This window comes from Artemia sp. Qi Xiang Cuo, chromosome 17 (assembly GCF_049724085.1).
Source record: "Artemia sp. Qi Xiang Cuo chromosome 17, ASM4972408v1, whole genome shotgun sequence".
Classification (NCBI taxonomy): domain Eukaryota; kingdom Metazoa; phylum Arthropoda; class Branchiopoda; order Anostraca; family Artemiidae; genus Artemia; species Artemia sp. Qi Xiang Cuo.
Window position 1 is genome coordinate 52,658,831 of NC_142810.1, and position 15,720 is coordinate 52,674,550.

The following is a 15,720-nucleotide window of genomic DNA, read 5'->3' on the forward strand; positions in this document are numbered from 1 at the left end:
TCTGAATGTAACAATCGCTTTCCTTTGAAATTCAATTTTAAGCCTATTACAGGACCTCAAAGGTGATTGCCTTTTCTCTTTTTTTATATGCTGCTGTTGTTATACCGTTGTTGTTGTTGCTGCTGTGTTGTTGCTGCTGTTGTTATACTCCTGTTTAAACCGTTTTACCCATAAATTGAATCGACTATGATGAAATCTAGAACCAGGAAACTCATGGGAAATATATAATTTGGGCTATATATATTCACGGGAGGGGAGGGGGGGTGTAAATTAAAATGGAGCTGCTGTTGAAATTTGTTAATTATAATTATTCTGCATACAATGAAGTAAGAATGGATGTTTTTAACCCTTTTATATTGCCAAAAAATAATAAATAATAAGAAAAATGTATAAAAATAAAAGAAATAATATAAAATTAAAATAAATAAAAATAAAATAAATAATATAATGTAAAAATAATATAAAATAAAATAAATAATATAATATAAAAATAATAGAAAATAATAGAAAAATACTACTACTACTGCTAACAACTCATCACAGAACCAAGCCGCCTGAGGCCAACACAGCTACACACGCTCCTCCTCCACCCCGATATGTTCACAGCCTCGCTTTTTACACCCACCCATGAAGTTTCCATTCCCTTTAAATCTTCCTTTATGACGTCCTCCCACTCCTGACAAAGACAACCTGCTTTATTTTTAGCCCTAGATAGTTGGCTTAAAAGTACAATCTTTAGCAATATGTCATCCTACATCCGCAAAACATGCCCAAACCACCTCAACCTTTCTTTCATTATAGACCTAGAAAGCGGTATTGAACCACATTTTTCGTATAGCCTATTGTTTGAAATACGGTCAGTCAGCCGAGTACCCAGAGCAATCCTTAAGTAATTTCTCTGGAAAACATCTAGCAAATCTTCATCCACTTTTCGGAGCGTCCATGCTTCAGAGCCATATTTGACCACTGTCATCACTGTAGCTTCTAAGATTCTAATCTTGGTTTGCAGACTTATCTTCCTATTCTTTCAGACTTTTTTTTAACTGTGAAAAAACACCCTGAGCCTTGGCTATTCTATTTTTAACATCTTCACTGTTCCACAAGCTTTACTAATACTACTACCGAGGTAAGTGAAGCTTCCCACCTGATCAATCTTTTCATTACCCAACGTCACATTTTCATCTTCACTTATTCCTAGCCTTAGTGACTTAGTCTTCCTAACATTAATTTTCAAAGCAATACTAGCACCCTGAACTCGCAAAACCTCTAAAACGTCATTTATTCTGCTCAAACTTTCATCTAGGATGCTTAAATCATCAGCATAATCCAAGTCCAGGAGACTTTTTCCTCCCCATTTGATTCCGTGGTCTCCCATTGCCTTTCCTGTGCTCCTTAAAACTAAGTCCATCAAAATAATCCATATAAAGGGGGATAGCACACAATCCTGCTTAACTCCTGATTTGATACAAAACGAGCTGCTAACTTCATTTCCTACCTTAACCGCAGCAGTGTTATTCTAGTACATAGCACTAATCACTTTAATGTGTTTGTCTGGTATACCACACAACGATAAAACCTTTACTACGTATAACTCTTCTATCAATAGAATCAAACGCTTGCTCATAATCTATAAAACTGAGGACCAAAGGTGTTCGAAAACTCAGGAACTTCTCAATTATTAACCTAAGAGTTAAAGTTTGGTCAACACATCCTCTACCTTTTCTAAAACCGCACTGCTCTTCTCTTAAAACTTTGTCTACGGCATCTCTCAGTCTGAAAAGTATCATATTACTAAGCAATTTGCTACCTACAGAGACCAGACTAATGCCTCGATAATTACCACACTCACTTTTATCACCTTTCTTATAAAGTGGCTTAATTAAGGTTTTCCTAAAATCGTTAGGTACTTCCCCTTTTTCAAAAATCATATTCATAATCTTCAATAACTTATTTCTAACCTCAGAGCCACCATATTTAAGAAACTTATTTACTACCCTATCAGCACCTGGAGCTTTATTATTCTTTAATCTTTTTAGTGCTGTTGCTAATTCCTCCTCACAAAACAAATCTTCCTTCACATCCAAGGTATCACAAACTTTTTCATTTTACTCTATATTTTTTCCTGCAACTCTATCTCGGTTAAGCAAGTTCTCAAAATGTTCGGCCCATCTCGCTATAGCTTTTTCCTTGTCGCTAATTGCCACCCCATTCCTATCTTTAACTGGGACAAGTCCGGATTGACTACTACCTCTCAATTTGTTAACGTGCCAGTACAATATTCTACTATTATGCCGTCTAGCTGCATCTTCTAAATCCTCAGCAATTTTAGCCGTGTCCTCCTCTTCACACCTCCTGAGTTCATGTTTCAATGCTTTCTCCACTTTCTTTACATTTCTTTTGTTTTCATGCGATCTATCACTCAGATAATTCTTGTACAAGTCCTTTCTCCTTTCTATTAAACATAAAGCTTTTTCACTAAAATAGTATAAAATAATTTAAAAATAAAAGAAATAATGAAAAATTAGAGATCCCTTTCATATTGCCAAAAATAAGAGAAAAAGATTTCGTCTTTGAGGGTGCGTAATAAGCTTGAAACTGAATTTCGTTTAGCGATTATTATATTTGGGAAAAACATTGAGAAATGCATCAAGTGATATATTCGCCTTATATATACTTCAGTAATGTAAATTCCTTAAATTTACCAGCACTTGAGGGTCATAGTCTTCTTGAACCAGGATTGGGACTCAAACGAGACACAGTGGTAATCAGATGAGAGCCAAATACGACACAGGAGGGAACGGTGCATCCTGCTATTAATCAGGGCGCTATAAAGTACAAGGGATGCTAATTTCAGTCAATCTCTTGAGGAGAAAGAGTTGTCTGTTAGTTTTTATTGTTTTTATTATAGATCTTTTTTATGTTTATATTTGTTTTTTTTTATTGTTTGTCTTCAAATTATATTAAATGTTTTTCAATATTTTGATTTCAATAAAACACAAATTGAAAAAAGATAAACAAATTGAACATTCGGTTTTGAATTAAATTGCAATTTTAATGAAAATATTTAAGAAGAATCTTAAATATTCTAATATTTAAAAGCTAAAAATATTTATTTTGTATATTATATAAATATATCTTTTTGATACTTTAGTTTTAGTTTGGGGAATGTATGTCATTGAAGTATTTTCTTTTGATTATTGGGACAACGTCTGGTGCTGTGAATTTTCAAACGTAAAAAATGACAGAAAAAAAATTAATAAAATATTTAAAATAAAATAATTGGAAAGTATAAATATACATTTTTTACGTCTTCTTTTTATTTCTTCTCTTAGCCTGTTTTCATATCATCTGTTTCTATTTACCTTTACCTATTATAAGATTTTTTTTTAGATGGATGCCCTTGGAGAGCTTGGCGTTAAAGTTTTTGACCAAGTTAGCCTTGAAACAGGAATTGCCGAACAGATTGAGTCAGCTATTGAAGCAGAGGAAGAAAGGATACGGAAGAAAAAAGAGTCACAAGAAGAAAAGAAGAAAACGTAAGTATTTTAAATCAACAATTTTCAACTGTGATATTTCATTTTTATTAAGTGAAGGCAGATTTCATCAGGATGTTTTGCCCGTTCTAACTATTTGCTAATAAAAAACGCCAATAACGCTTAACAACACTAAATGCTTTGTAAAATCAACCTGATTTACTTATAAATAAGAAGGGATGATAATAGAAGCAGGAACTATAGCACTAAATGTGGGACAAAAGTGGAAGGGAAAAATATGGATAGAAGCAGAACTGACTTGCACAAAGTGCGGAATAGAAATGTGGAATGTGGAGTAGGCATGTCGAATAGAAATGTAGAATGTAAAATAGACAAGTGGGATAGACACGAAGGAATTTACTTAGCAAATATCTGGGTGACATCAATGCTTCAAAATTAATCAGCATGACACGTGTAATTCTACCTTATAAACATGCAAATAATCTAACTAAGTAGAAGAAGTAAAGTAGAAGGAGAGGGAGTAAAACGTATATAATCCAGCTTTATAAGAGTTATAAAATTTAAATTTTATATTTAACTTCAGAGAATGTAGATTATAGAATTAAGGAATGTAGAAAATATATAAATATACAAATAATCTATAATAATCTGTAAATATGCAAATTTATATTTTCAATTTAGAGAACATAGATTATAGAATTAGATAATATAGAGAATTTATAAATATGCAAAAAATCTGTAATAATATTTAAATGTGCAAATAAACCAACTAAGTGGAAGAAGTAAAGAAGGAGTAAAGGAGATGGAGTAAAACATACATAAACCAGCTTTATAAGAGTTATAAAACAAATCTTTTATATTTAACTTTAGAGAATATAGGTTAAAGAATTAGAGAATATATAAATATGCAAATAATCTGTAATAATCTCTATATATGCAAATAAATTAACTAAGTAGAAGAAGTAAAGAAGGAGTAAAGCATACATAAACCAGCTTTATAAGAGTTATAAAATTTTACTTTTATATTTAACTTTAGAGAGTACAGGTTATAGAATGACAGAACATATAAATATGCAAATAATATGCAAATATGCAAATAATCTAACTAAGTGGAAGGAGTAAAGGAAAAGGAGTAAAACATACACAATCCAGCTTTATAAGAGTAATAGAATTTAACTTTTACATTTAACTTTAAAGAGTATAGATTATAGAATTAGAGAATATAGTAAATATACAAATAATCCGTAAATTTGTAAATAATCTAACTAAGTAGAAGGAGTAAAGAAGGAGTATAACATACATAGTCCAGCTTTATTAGATTTATAAAATATTGCTTTTACATTTAACTTTAGAAAATATAGATTATAGAATTAGAATATATAGGTGAATAATATAGATTAGAGAATATAATTAAGAAAGAATATAAAATTTAAATGTATAAATTATCTCTCTTAAGAAGGAAATAAGTATTTTGATGCTAATGTATCTAGTTTAGAAGAATAATCACTGCACAAGATTGCCATGATTTTTGTTTTATTAATTGAAATTATTTTTAAAAAAGTTTAAGGTTTTCAAGTTATATATTCAAATCTAATTACTTACTAATCCTACATAAACAAATTGAACATTTAGATTTGAATTAAACTTCAATTTTAATCTAAAATATTTATCATTGAAAGATTACTTTATGGCAGACGCAGAATAATAAATTGACCAACGTAAAAAAAAATCATCTTATGGGACTATAAGTGATCAAATACCTCAACTGTTGGTCAATTGGAATTTATTTCACTCTCTCTCTCTCTCTCTCTCTCTTTCTGTCTCCCTCTCTGCATCTTACATTGTTTTGGTTTCTCTCTTTACCCCTTAGTTTCCCTCATTTCCTTGTGTGTAACTGACCCTATAGAATAAATCTACCTTTTCAACTTTTGAGTTCAGTAGCTTCTGGCTTTCTTATCTTTTTACTTGAAACAGCTGGTAACTTAACAGGGCTGTGGAGTTGGTTATAATTTATAACCGACTCCAATTCCAGACATTCCATACCAATCCATACCAATATCAATTCCATAACAAATCCGACTCCCTTCAGCAAAAATTTACTAAGACTCCGATTCCACAACCCGACTCCACAGCCCTGTTTTAAAGCTTCATTTAACTAAATTTTATAAATTATAAGCAACTCCGACTCCAGACATTTTCAATATACCAACTCCGACTCCCTTCAGCAAAAATTTAATAAGACTCCGACTCCACAGCCTTGTTTTAAAGCTTCGTTTAATTAAATTAAAAAAATAATAACCAACTCTGACTCCAGACATTTTCAATATACCGACAACTCCGACTTCATTCAGCAAAAATTTATTAAAACTCCAACTACATTACCCGACCCCACATCCCTGTTTTAAAGCTTAATTTAACTAGATTTTTATAAGTTATAACTGACTCCGACTCCAGACATATTCAATATACCAACCCTGACTCCATTGAGCAAAAATATGCTAAAACTCTGACTTCACGACTGTGACTTCACAGCTGTGTAATTTAATTATTTTCTTTATTGTGTTTCCGTTTGTCCTTCTTCGAAATAAATTTCTCTTCTGTATATTTTTACCGATTTTTCTTCTTCATTTTTTGTTCGTCTCTACTATTCCTTTTTCTTCTTTTCTTAGCATCTCATCTTCTTTCTTCCCCTCTTTGCGTTGCTTCGCATGTCTTACTTTATGTCCTCACGTCCTCTCCCTTAATTTTCTTCCCTTTCTGCCCCTCCCCTTTGTTCTTTTTCGTCTATATCTTCATATGCAAAATCAATCTACTGATATAATTTTTTAATTTAATTTTCGAAATATCGTGTAAACTCATTAGTGATTTTCATATTATATAACTGATAATTGTTGGTTTTTTATTCGCTTTTTTATTTTTTTATTCATTTCAGTTTTCTTTTTCTTTCTTTCTAGAATCAAGAAAGTAACGAAAAAGAAAACTTCCGCAGATGATAGAAATGACCATTGTGAAGTTGAAAAAGAGGAAATAGCAGTTGCCAATTCAGGTGACATATTAGAAAATTTTTCTGAAGCTAATGAGAAGATCAAACTTGGAGAAATGACTCCTTTTGGCACTATACTTGAGTCCTCCACAATGTGAGTTAATATTTTAAGAATTTTATAACTTTGAAGATCACTTAGTCTTTTGGTTTTGTTGATTTGAATTGTTTCTGATACCAAATTCCTTCTTTTCTGAAACAAAAAAATTGGACCTTAAATTAAGCCAATTTAATCGCCAATTACATCGATATTACAATTGAATCTAAATTTTTATATAATTTATATATAACTGGACCCATTCCAATTCCAATCCAATCACTAAGAACTCTTTATTACATAATCTAGAATTTGAATTATTTTGTCAATAGGTTTGCCTCTGTTTTTTTAATAAGTATAAAATTGGTTTCAACACTTTGGCTATATACGGTACTAACCATTTTATTTATAGTTAATATGGGAGCCTAATCACAGGTGCATATTTAAAGCCTAATCTTGGAAAAGAAACTCATCTTTAGATACAGAATCTACATCTGTTCCATCAAACATTGAATGAAACCTCTCAGTCACAGAAAGTGTCTTAACCAGGGTTGCCACCACGATCAGTTCCTAAAGCGCTATCATTGCCTAAATTTGCGTGCTACACAGTGAATTTTGGTGCCATAGTAAAAAAAAAATCTACTGTAATAGTGATAAAATTGTACTTTTGTGCTATTTTAGCACTATATAGCAAACATTAGCCCGTGCTGTAGTGATACAAGTAATAAAATAGTGCTAAAATACCACTTTCTTGCTACAGGTGGCAACCCCGGTCTTAACTATGGATAAATTCAATCACACACAAGTGTTTAAATCAGAGTAGCTTCATTTTAGTAGGTTAGGTTAAAAAAAGAAGGTTTCCGTGATTACTGTCAGCCAATTTTAACTAGGTCATTCCCAACTAGCAGTTAGAACTATCTAGGCTATATCATCTTCAAGATTAGGTGCCTACTCTTTAAGTTGGGGAATATACTTGGGTACTTATTGATTAAACAAAACACACTGAAGAATTACGCTCTGTAAGATGTGTTGAATTTGCGAAGAACCGGTTTATTGTCTTAGCTTTAGCTTTGGCTGAGAAAACAACTAAGATGCAGGTATATTTTAATTAAATATTTAGCTGTTATTTTGGTTAGGTTAGTTTAGGTTAGGTATTTAATATAGTGCGTTCTGGGGGCTGCTTTTCATGATTCTTTGGCCTAGTTTCCATAATTTTGTTAACAAACTATTATATTTTCATTATATTTTGGTATGTTTTCATCATGTTTTGGTATATTTCATTAGGATTAACCATGAGGCAAACTGGGTTTGCAATAGATCTTAAGTGGCTTAATTCTTGAGTGTGTTTTGATTCATTAACAAGTACTGTTACTTGTTTAATTTTGAAGTTTCTTACCAAGATTAGATACTGTCCGAGTTCTGGGGGTTTTACCTTGGTTCTTTAAAAATTGGGGTCTTGCCCGAAATATATGTTATAGCAGAAACTCGGCTAAAATCAAAGTTTGCCGACAACGCTGCTTTTTTTGTACTAGATGTGTTGATATAGATGACAACATGTTAAAGGATAAATCGGTGAGTAACTGGTTTTTCTATCATATAAATCAAAGCTATGGTTTATATTTATACCTTTGGTAAGGGAAATTGGTATGACCAAATAGGTATAACCAATTGATACGGCCAAAGATTTTTCGTACGCTTTGTTATGGTATACAATCTGGTATGGGGAAAATTTGCATGACCGATTAGTATGGTCAAAATTATAGAAAATTGGTATGGCCAAATAGGTATAATCAATTGATATTGCCAAAGATTTTTCGTATCCTCTGCTATGGCGCATCCTGTTTTAATCCTTTTTTTGTTCATAAGTTTATAGTTTTACTTTTTAGTTTCCTTTTTTCCCTTATTTTCGCTTTCTTCCTTACTTTCAGAAAGCCTTTCCAGGTGTTTTTTTTTCTTCAACTATCAAGGAAAGTGAAAATGTCCCTTGATTGTTTTTGATATTATCTTATTATTTTTTAGTATTTGTTTATTATTTTATTTTTATCTTTTTCATTTATTGTTCTTTTATTTATTTTTTTTCTTTTTATTATTGTTTGATAGTGCCAAGTTTGCACTAAAAAAAAATTAATCCCTAAAAATTAAGAAAAAACGGGAATTCAATTTGACCTCCATATACAGTTTTGGTAGTAGCGGGTGTCATATTTAAAAAGAGAAAAACGTGGGTGAAAAATCAGCACAAAAAGTCTTAAAGCATATCGCACCGAACAGGTGCAATATGTTTTATTATTTTATTATTATTTTATTTTGGTTATTGTTTGATTGTGCCAAGTTTGCACTAACGCAATCATTTGTGCCTTAAAAAATTAGGGAAAAATGGGCATTCAATTTGAACTCCGTATATAGTTCTGCAGTTTTGGCAGTAGCGGGTGCCATATTTAAAAACAAAAAGCGTGGATCAAAAATCGGGAACAGATTTGAAAAGAGAAAACTTGGATAAAAAATTAGAAAGTGTGATTGCCTTTGGGAATAAGCAGATTATTAGTGTTTGAATTTTTATGGATGTTCAGTGCTGTCAAATTACCTAATTAGTTCTGCTTATTTATTTTCATTTTGGAAACACTGAAAAAATATGGTACCACTCTAAAAACGTTGCAATTTTGAAATATTTAAAGAACAATCTTAGAAAGTTGTGGTTTTCAGGTTTGATAGACCTAAGATGGGTAATGGGATACAATGTTTATTTTGATGCCCTTCGTATTTAAAGGGGAGGAAGGCAAAAATCATTTTCTAGGAAGGGAGAGGGTTGTATTAGTCAACCATAGGCAAGGAATTTCTCCTCATCGAGCCCCCCTCCCCTTCCCTGTGCTGTGAGTATTTTCATAATTTTGGTTTTAGCTGTGTTCATAGAATTAATTACCTTCTTTAAGTGCCTTTTTTATATTAAATTTTATTAATATAATTATTTCGTGTCTAATTATATTATTTATTAATTAAATTAATTATTTTAATTGTAATAATTTTATATTAAAAGTGTTCATAGAAGTAACTGTTTGAAGTGGCAGTTTTATACTAAAGGCCTTGTTCCTGGTTTTTATGATGTCAAAGCTATTCGTATTTTTTCTGTTTCGGTAAATTCTAGGATCAAATGCCAGAGCTAAATAGTTCTATTTAGGCCCTAATGTTTTTTTTAAACAACTATTTAAGGTTAAATATAAAAGATGGGTAGTTCTTAATAATACCACCAAATCGAGCAAATGAAAAGAGCGTTAAAATTGGGACATGATTTACGTTTCCTGTCGGACAATAAAGAGAATCATCCATTTTACGCAGAGGTAAACACTATCCGGAAAAAGATTGCTTGGGGCTGTTCATTTTGGCTTTCCCATCAGTTCCTCCCTTCAACACAATAGGTCACCTCTCAATGACCATCTTACCTGGCATGTCTCTGCACTTTTTACCTCTACTATCGCATGCAAATTCTGTCTTGGGTTGTAGGGAGCACGAACAATATATTAGACACAATATCATAGAGAAAAGAAGTAAGTCAAAAAAGAAAAAGGGGAGTTTGTAGTGAGCACAATAATATATTAGAAATAATTTATTGGAGACGAGAATAAGTAAAAAAAAAATGAAGGGGAGTTTGTAGAGAGCGCGGATAATATATTAGAAATAATATATCGGAGAAAAGAATAGGCAAAAAAAGGAAGTGGGTTGTAGGGAGCGCAAATAATATACTAGAAAAAATATCTTGGAGGAAGGAATAAGCCAAAAAAGGGGAGTTTGTAGGGAGCACGGATAACATATTAGAAATAATATATCGGAGAAAAGAATAGGCAAAAAAGGCAGTGGGATGTAGGGAGCGCAAATAATATACTGGAAATAATGTCTTGGAGGAAGGAATTAGCCAAAAAAGGGGAGTTTGTAGGGAGCACGGATAACATATTAGAAATAATATCTCGGAGAAAAGTATAGGCCAAAAAAGGAAGTGGGTTGTAGGGAGCGCAAATAATATACTGGAAATAATATCTTGGAGGAAGGAATTAGCCAAAAAAGGGGAGTTTGTAGGGAGCACGGATAACATATTAGAAATAATATGTCGGAGAAAAGAATAGACAAAAAAAGGAAGTGGGTTGTAGGGAGCGCAAATAATATACTAGAAAAAATATCTTGGAGGAAGGAATAAGCCAAAAAAGGGGAGTTTGTAAGGAGCACGGATAAAATATTAGAAATAATATATCGGAGAAAAGAATAGGCAAAAAGAGGAAGTGGGTTGTAGGGAGCGTAAATAATATACTGGAAATAATATCTTGGAGGAAGGAATTAGCCAAAAAAGGGGGGTTTGTAGGGAGCACAGATAACATAATAGAAATAATATATCGGAGAAAAGAATAGGCAAAGAAGGAAGTGGGTTGTAGGGAGCGCAAATATTATACTAGAAAAAATATCTTGGAGGAAGGAATAAGCCAAAAAAGGGAGTTTGTAGGGAGCACGGATAATATATTAGAAATAATATATCGGAGAAAAGAATAGGCAAAAAAGGAAGTGGGTTGTAGGGAGCGCAAATAATATACTAGAAATATTACATTGGAGGAAGGAATAAGCCAAAAAAAGGGAGTTTGTTGGGGGCACGGAAAAATATTAGAAATAATATATCTGAGAAAAGAATAGGAAAAAAAAGGAAGTGGGTTGTAGAGAGCGCAAATAATATACTAGAAATAATATCTTGGAGGAAGGAATAAGCCAAAAAAGGGGAGTTTGCAAGGAGCACGGAAAAAATATTAGATATAATATATCTGAGAAAAGAACAGGCAAAAAAAGAAAGTCAGTTGTAGGGAGCGCAAATAATATACTAGAAATAATACCTTGAAGGAAGGAATAAGCCAAAAACGGGGAGTTTGTAGGGAGCATGTAAAAAATATTAGAAATAATATATCTGAGAAAAGAATAGGCAAAAGAAAGGGTGTGGGTTGTAGGGAGCGCAAATAATATACTAGAATTACTATCTTGGAGGAAGGAATAAGCCAAAAAAGGGGACTTTGTAGGGAGCACAGTAATATACTAAAAATAATATTTCGGACAAAAGAATAAGCAAAAAAAGGAATATTGGAAATAATGTCTTGGAAAAAGGAATAAGCCAAAAAAGAATAAGGGGAGTTTGTAGGGAGCACATTAATATATTAGAAACAATTTCTCGGAGAAAACAATAAGCAAAACAAAAATGAAGGAGGGATGTAGGGAGCACGAATAATATGTTAGAAATAATATCTTGGGGAAAAGAATAAGCCAAAAATGAAGAAGGAGAATTTTTAGGGAGCACGATTAATATATTAGAAATAATTTCTTGGAGAAATGAATAAGCCCAAAAAAATTAGGGGGGTTTGTAGGCAGCGTGAATAATATAGTAGAAATAATTTCTTGGAAAAAAAAACACGTAAAAAATTAAGAGGGGTTAAAGGGAGCACAAAAAATATGTTACAAAAAGAAGGGGGCTTGTAGGGAGCACAAATTATATATTAGAAATAATATCTTGGAGAAAGGAACAAGCCCAAAAAAAATAAGGGCAGTTTGTAGGGTACACGATTAATATATGAGAAATAATATCTTGGAGAAAGAATAAGCAAAAAAGAAGAAGGGGATCTTGTTGGGACTAAGAATAACCTACCTAAGACTAATTCTAAAAAAAAGAAAAAGCGAAGAAAGGAAAAGTAAAATCTTTTCTTGTTATTAAGACACAGGCAGGGCAGAGATTAATTTGAGCATCAAAAGGAATATTAAATTCGGTATAAAGAGGGTGAAAAAGCTCTACGAAATTTATTTTGGGCATTGCAGTCATGAACATACAGAAGGACTTCCTCCAAATCCCGGACATGGTTACGGCATGCTAGTGTGTTACTGTGGTAAGTTTTCTATGGTAAAGTCGGTAACTTAAGCCTTTATACCTGACGCCTGATTATTAGTACTAATATATTGATTCCTTTCCATCCTTTTAGGTTTGTCAGTGACAATGAACAAGAAAATGAAGAGATATCCGACATTCCTTCAGACTTTTTGGATTCTGATCCCGAGTATATTCCAGATGAAGAGGAATCCGATAAGATAAAAAGACAGAGAAGTTTAAATACACATTTAAAGCAAGAACCAATTGAAAGTGATGAAGATGTTTGGGAATCCTCAGAAGAAGAAAATATCAGACGACCGGTTGTTCGAAAGAAGAAAAAAGGTTTAGTTTTACGTATTTTAAACATTTGTAGTGGATAAATTAAAGCAATACTAAAATACTATTGTTCTCCCAAAACAGTAAAGCCAAAATATTTGAATTTTTTTTTTTGTTCAACAGATCCTCTGTTCAAAATACTTGTTGTGTTCACTTCCGTATAATCTGTTTTACTGAAAACTTAACAGAGTGCTTCAAAAACCAGGTAATCCCCACTCTCCTGTGTACGACCATGGTAAGGGCCTCCATTAAGGGCTATATCCTTCATATTTTTTTCGTCAAAATAAAATCTTGGTTAAGGTAACTTTTTTTCTTAGTGCTTGAATTTTGTAGGAAATTGAAAACCCACTTAATCTTGTTTTCTCTTAATTTCATTTTTTGTGGATATTACATCTCTGACCAAAGAGTAAGGGTAATTTATAAGAATGGAACTGTCGCTAGTTTCGACGAAAAACTATCAATGCAATGTAGCGTTTGGTGATACTTGGCATTTTTTCCAGTGTATTAATAAGAATAATTAATTTAATTGCTGTAATTGGTAAAACTAGGGCATTGATAAGTGTCTGATCTCAGTTCCAGACAAAATAAAAACGATTACAGAGCTAGAAAAAATGTCTAGTAGATGGTGCTGATAGTTTTTTTTGTCGAGCGCCAGTTCCCATTATAAGCTACCCACATCCTTTGCTTATGACTACAAGCTACAACTTTTTTCTTCGCTTATGTTTGTGCATTTTTCCCTATTTTATACTATTTTACGTATTTTACCCTATATATCTTTGGTTTATGTAGCTTGGGTAGTGCTATAGGGGAACCGCATTTTCCTTGCTTTCTTCGTATAAGTTTGATGTTGGTTTAAGTTTGTAGCTATTTTTCTTTTTTTCTTTCTTTCTTGTCATATTTGATTTTAGGTAAAGTGGGTACAAAATAAATTATATTTTCACTCTGTTTCGGTTCCTACTTTTAGTAGTCGAAAGTAGCGACACCTTTATTTTTAGTCTACTCGACTAAAGGGTTATTTTGTTTATATTTCATTTCAGTTGCCGCAGCACATAGGGCTCGCAACCCCTCTTCCTCGTTATCCTATAGCGTCCTCGTTCCCCATAATTTATCCTATAGCGTAATTTATCCATAATGTGTCCTATCCCATAATTTACCCTATAATTTATCCTACTCCACATTTTATCCTATCCCATAATAAGCTATCCCATAATTTCCATCATATTTTCATATAAATCTCCTGTTTGTAGTTCTGTTCCAAATCGAAAAGTGGCCACAACCTTTTTCAGTAGCTACTTTTAGTTGTATTTAGTAGCTACAATTTCACCTCAAGTCGACTTGGTTAAAGGCTTGTGCTGTATATATTTCATTTCAGTTGTCACTGAAATTTGGTTTCGGACATTCTCCTCCTTCTAAGTTACCCTATAATATTCTTTATATGTTCACATAATTTGCCTGTTTGTCTTACTTTTCCAGATTGTAATGTAACTAAAATTTGTTGTAGTAGCTATTCTTGACTGTCTTTAGTAGTTACAATTTCACTTAGAGTCGACTCGATTAAAGGTTTATTTCGTCATTATTTCATTACAGGTGCCACGACACAGATTTGGGTGTTCGCATCCCCTGAGTTACCTTGTTCATTATATGTTTTCAGATTGAAAAGTAGCTACAATTTGTTGTAGAACTTACTTTTAGTAGTCTTTAGTAGTTAAGATTTTGCTCAGAGTCTACTCGATTAAAGACCTGTGTCGTTTATATTTCATTAAAGATGTCATGACACCTAGGTTTAGCCGCTCTCCTCCCCCCTGAGTTGTCCCATAGTTTCATATATTCGCTTGTTTAATGTATGTTTTCAAATTGAAAAGTACTTATAATCTGTTGTAGAAAGTACTTTTAATGGCCTTCGGTAGCTACGATTCTGCTTAGAGTCTACTCGATTAAAAGGCCCATGTCGTTTGTATTTGTTTTCAGTTGCTGTGGCACCTAGGTTTAGCCGCCCTCCCTTCCCTGAGCTGCCCCATAGTTTCATATATTCGCTTGTTTATTGTATGTTTTCAAGTTGAAAAGTAGCTACAATCTATTGTAGAAGTTACTTATAGCGGTTTTCAGTAGCTACAGGTTTGCTTAGAGTCTACTCGATTAAAGTCCTATGTCGTTTACATTTCTTTTCAATTCTCATGGCACCTTGGTTTAGCAGCTCTCCTTCACCTGAGCTGCCCCATAGTTTCATATATCCGCTTTTTTACTGTAGGTTTGCAAATTGAAAAGTAGCAACAATCTATTGTAGTAGTTACTTTTAGCGTTCTTCAGTAGCTACAATTCGGCTTATACTCGATTAAAGGCCTTCGTCGTTTATATTTCTTTTCGATTGTCATGGTACCTTGGTTTAGCCGCTCTCCTTCACCTGAGCTGCCCCATAGTTTCATATATTCGCTTTTTATTGTAGGTTTTCAAATTGAAAAGTAGCTACAATCGATTGTAGAAGTTACTTTTAGCGGTCTTCAGTAGCTACAATTCTGCTTAGAGTCTTGTCGATTAAAGGCCTTCGTCGTTTATATTTCTTTTCAATTGTCATGGCACCTAGGTTTAGCCACTCTCCTTCGCCTGAGCTGCCCCATAGTTTCATATATTCGGTTTTTTATTGTAGGTTTGCAAATTGAAAAGTAGCTACAATCTATTGTAGAAGTTACTTTTAGCGTTCTTCAGTAGCTATAATTCTGCTTATACTCGATTAAAGGCCTTCGTCGTTTATATTTCTTTTCAATTGTCATGGTACCTAGGTTTAGCCGCTCTCCTTCACCTGAGCTGCCCCATAGTTTCATATATTCGTTTTTTTATTGTAGGTTTGCAAACTGAAAAGTAGCTACAGTCTATTGTAGTAGTTACTTTTAGCGGTCTCCAGTAGCTACAATTCTGATTAGAGTCTACTCGATTAAAA

The 15,720-nt window shown here is 32.7% G+C and overlaps 1 protein-coding gene across 3 annotated transcripts in view; it reads left to right on the plus strand.

The window, feature by feature from the left end:
- LOC148942326 (DNA excision repair protein ERCC-6-like) overlaps positions 1 to 15,720 on the plus strand; it is a 161,531-nt gene that overhangs the window by 28,254 nt on the left and 117,557 nt on the right. For all 3 annotated transcript variants that reach the window (XM_089103766.1, XM_089103765.1, XM_089103764.1), the window contains exons 3-5: positions 3,391 to 3,536; positions 6,449 to 6,631; positions 12,562 to 12,791. In XM_089103766.1, the coding sequence (XP_088959892.1) occupies positions 3,391 to 3,536; positions 6,449 to 6,631; positions 12,562 to 12,791 (559 nt within the window). The remainder of the gene's footprint in view (positions 1 to 3,390; positions 3,537 to 6,448; positions 6,632 to 12,561; positions 12,792 to 15,720) is intronic.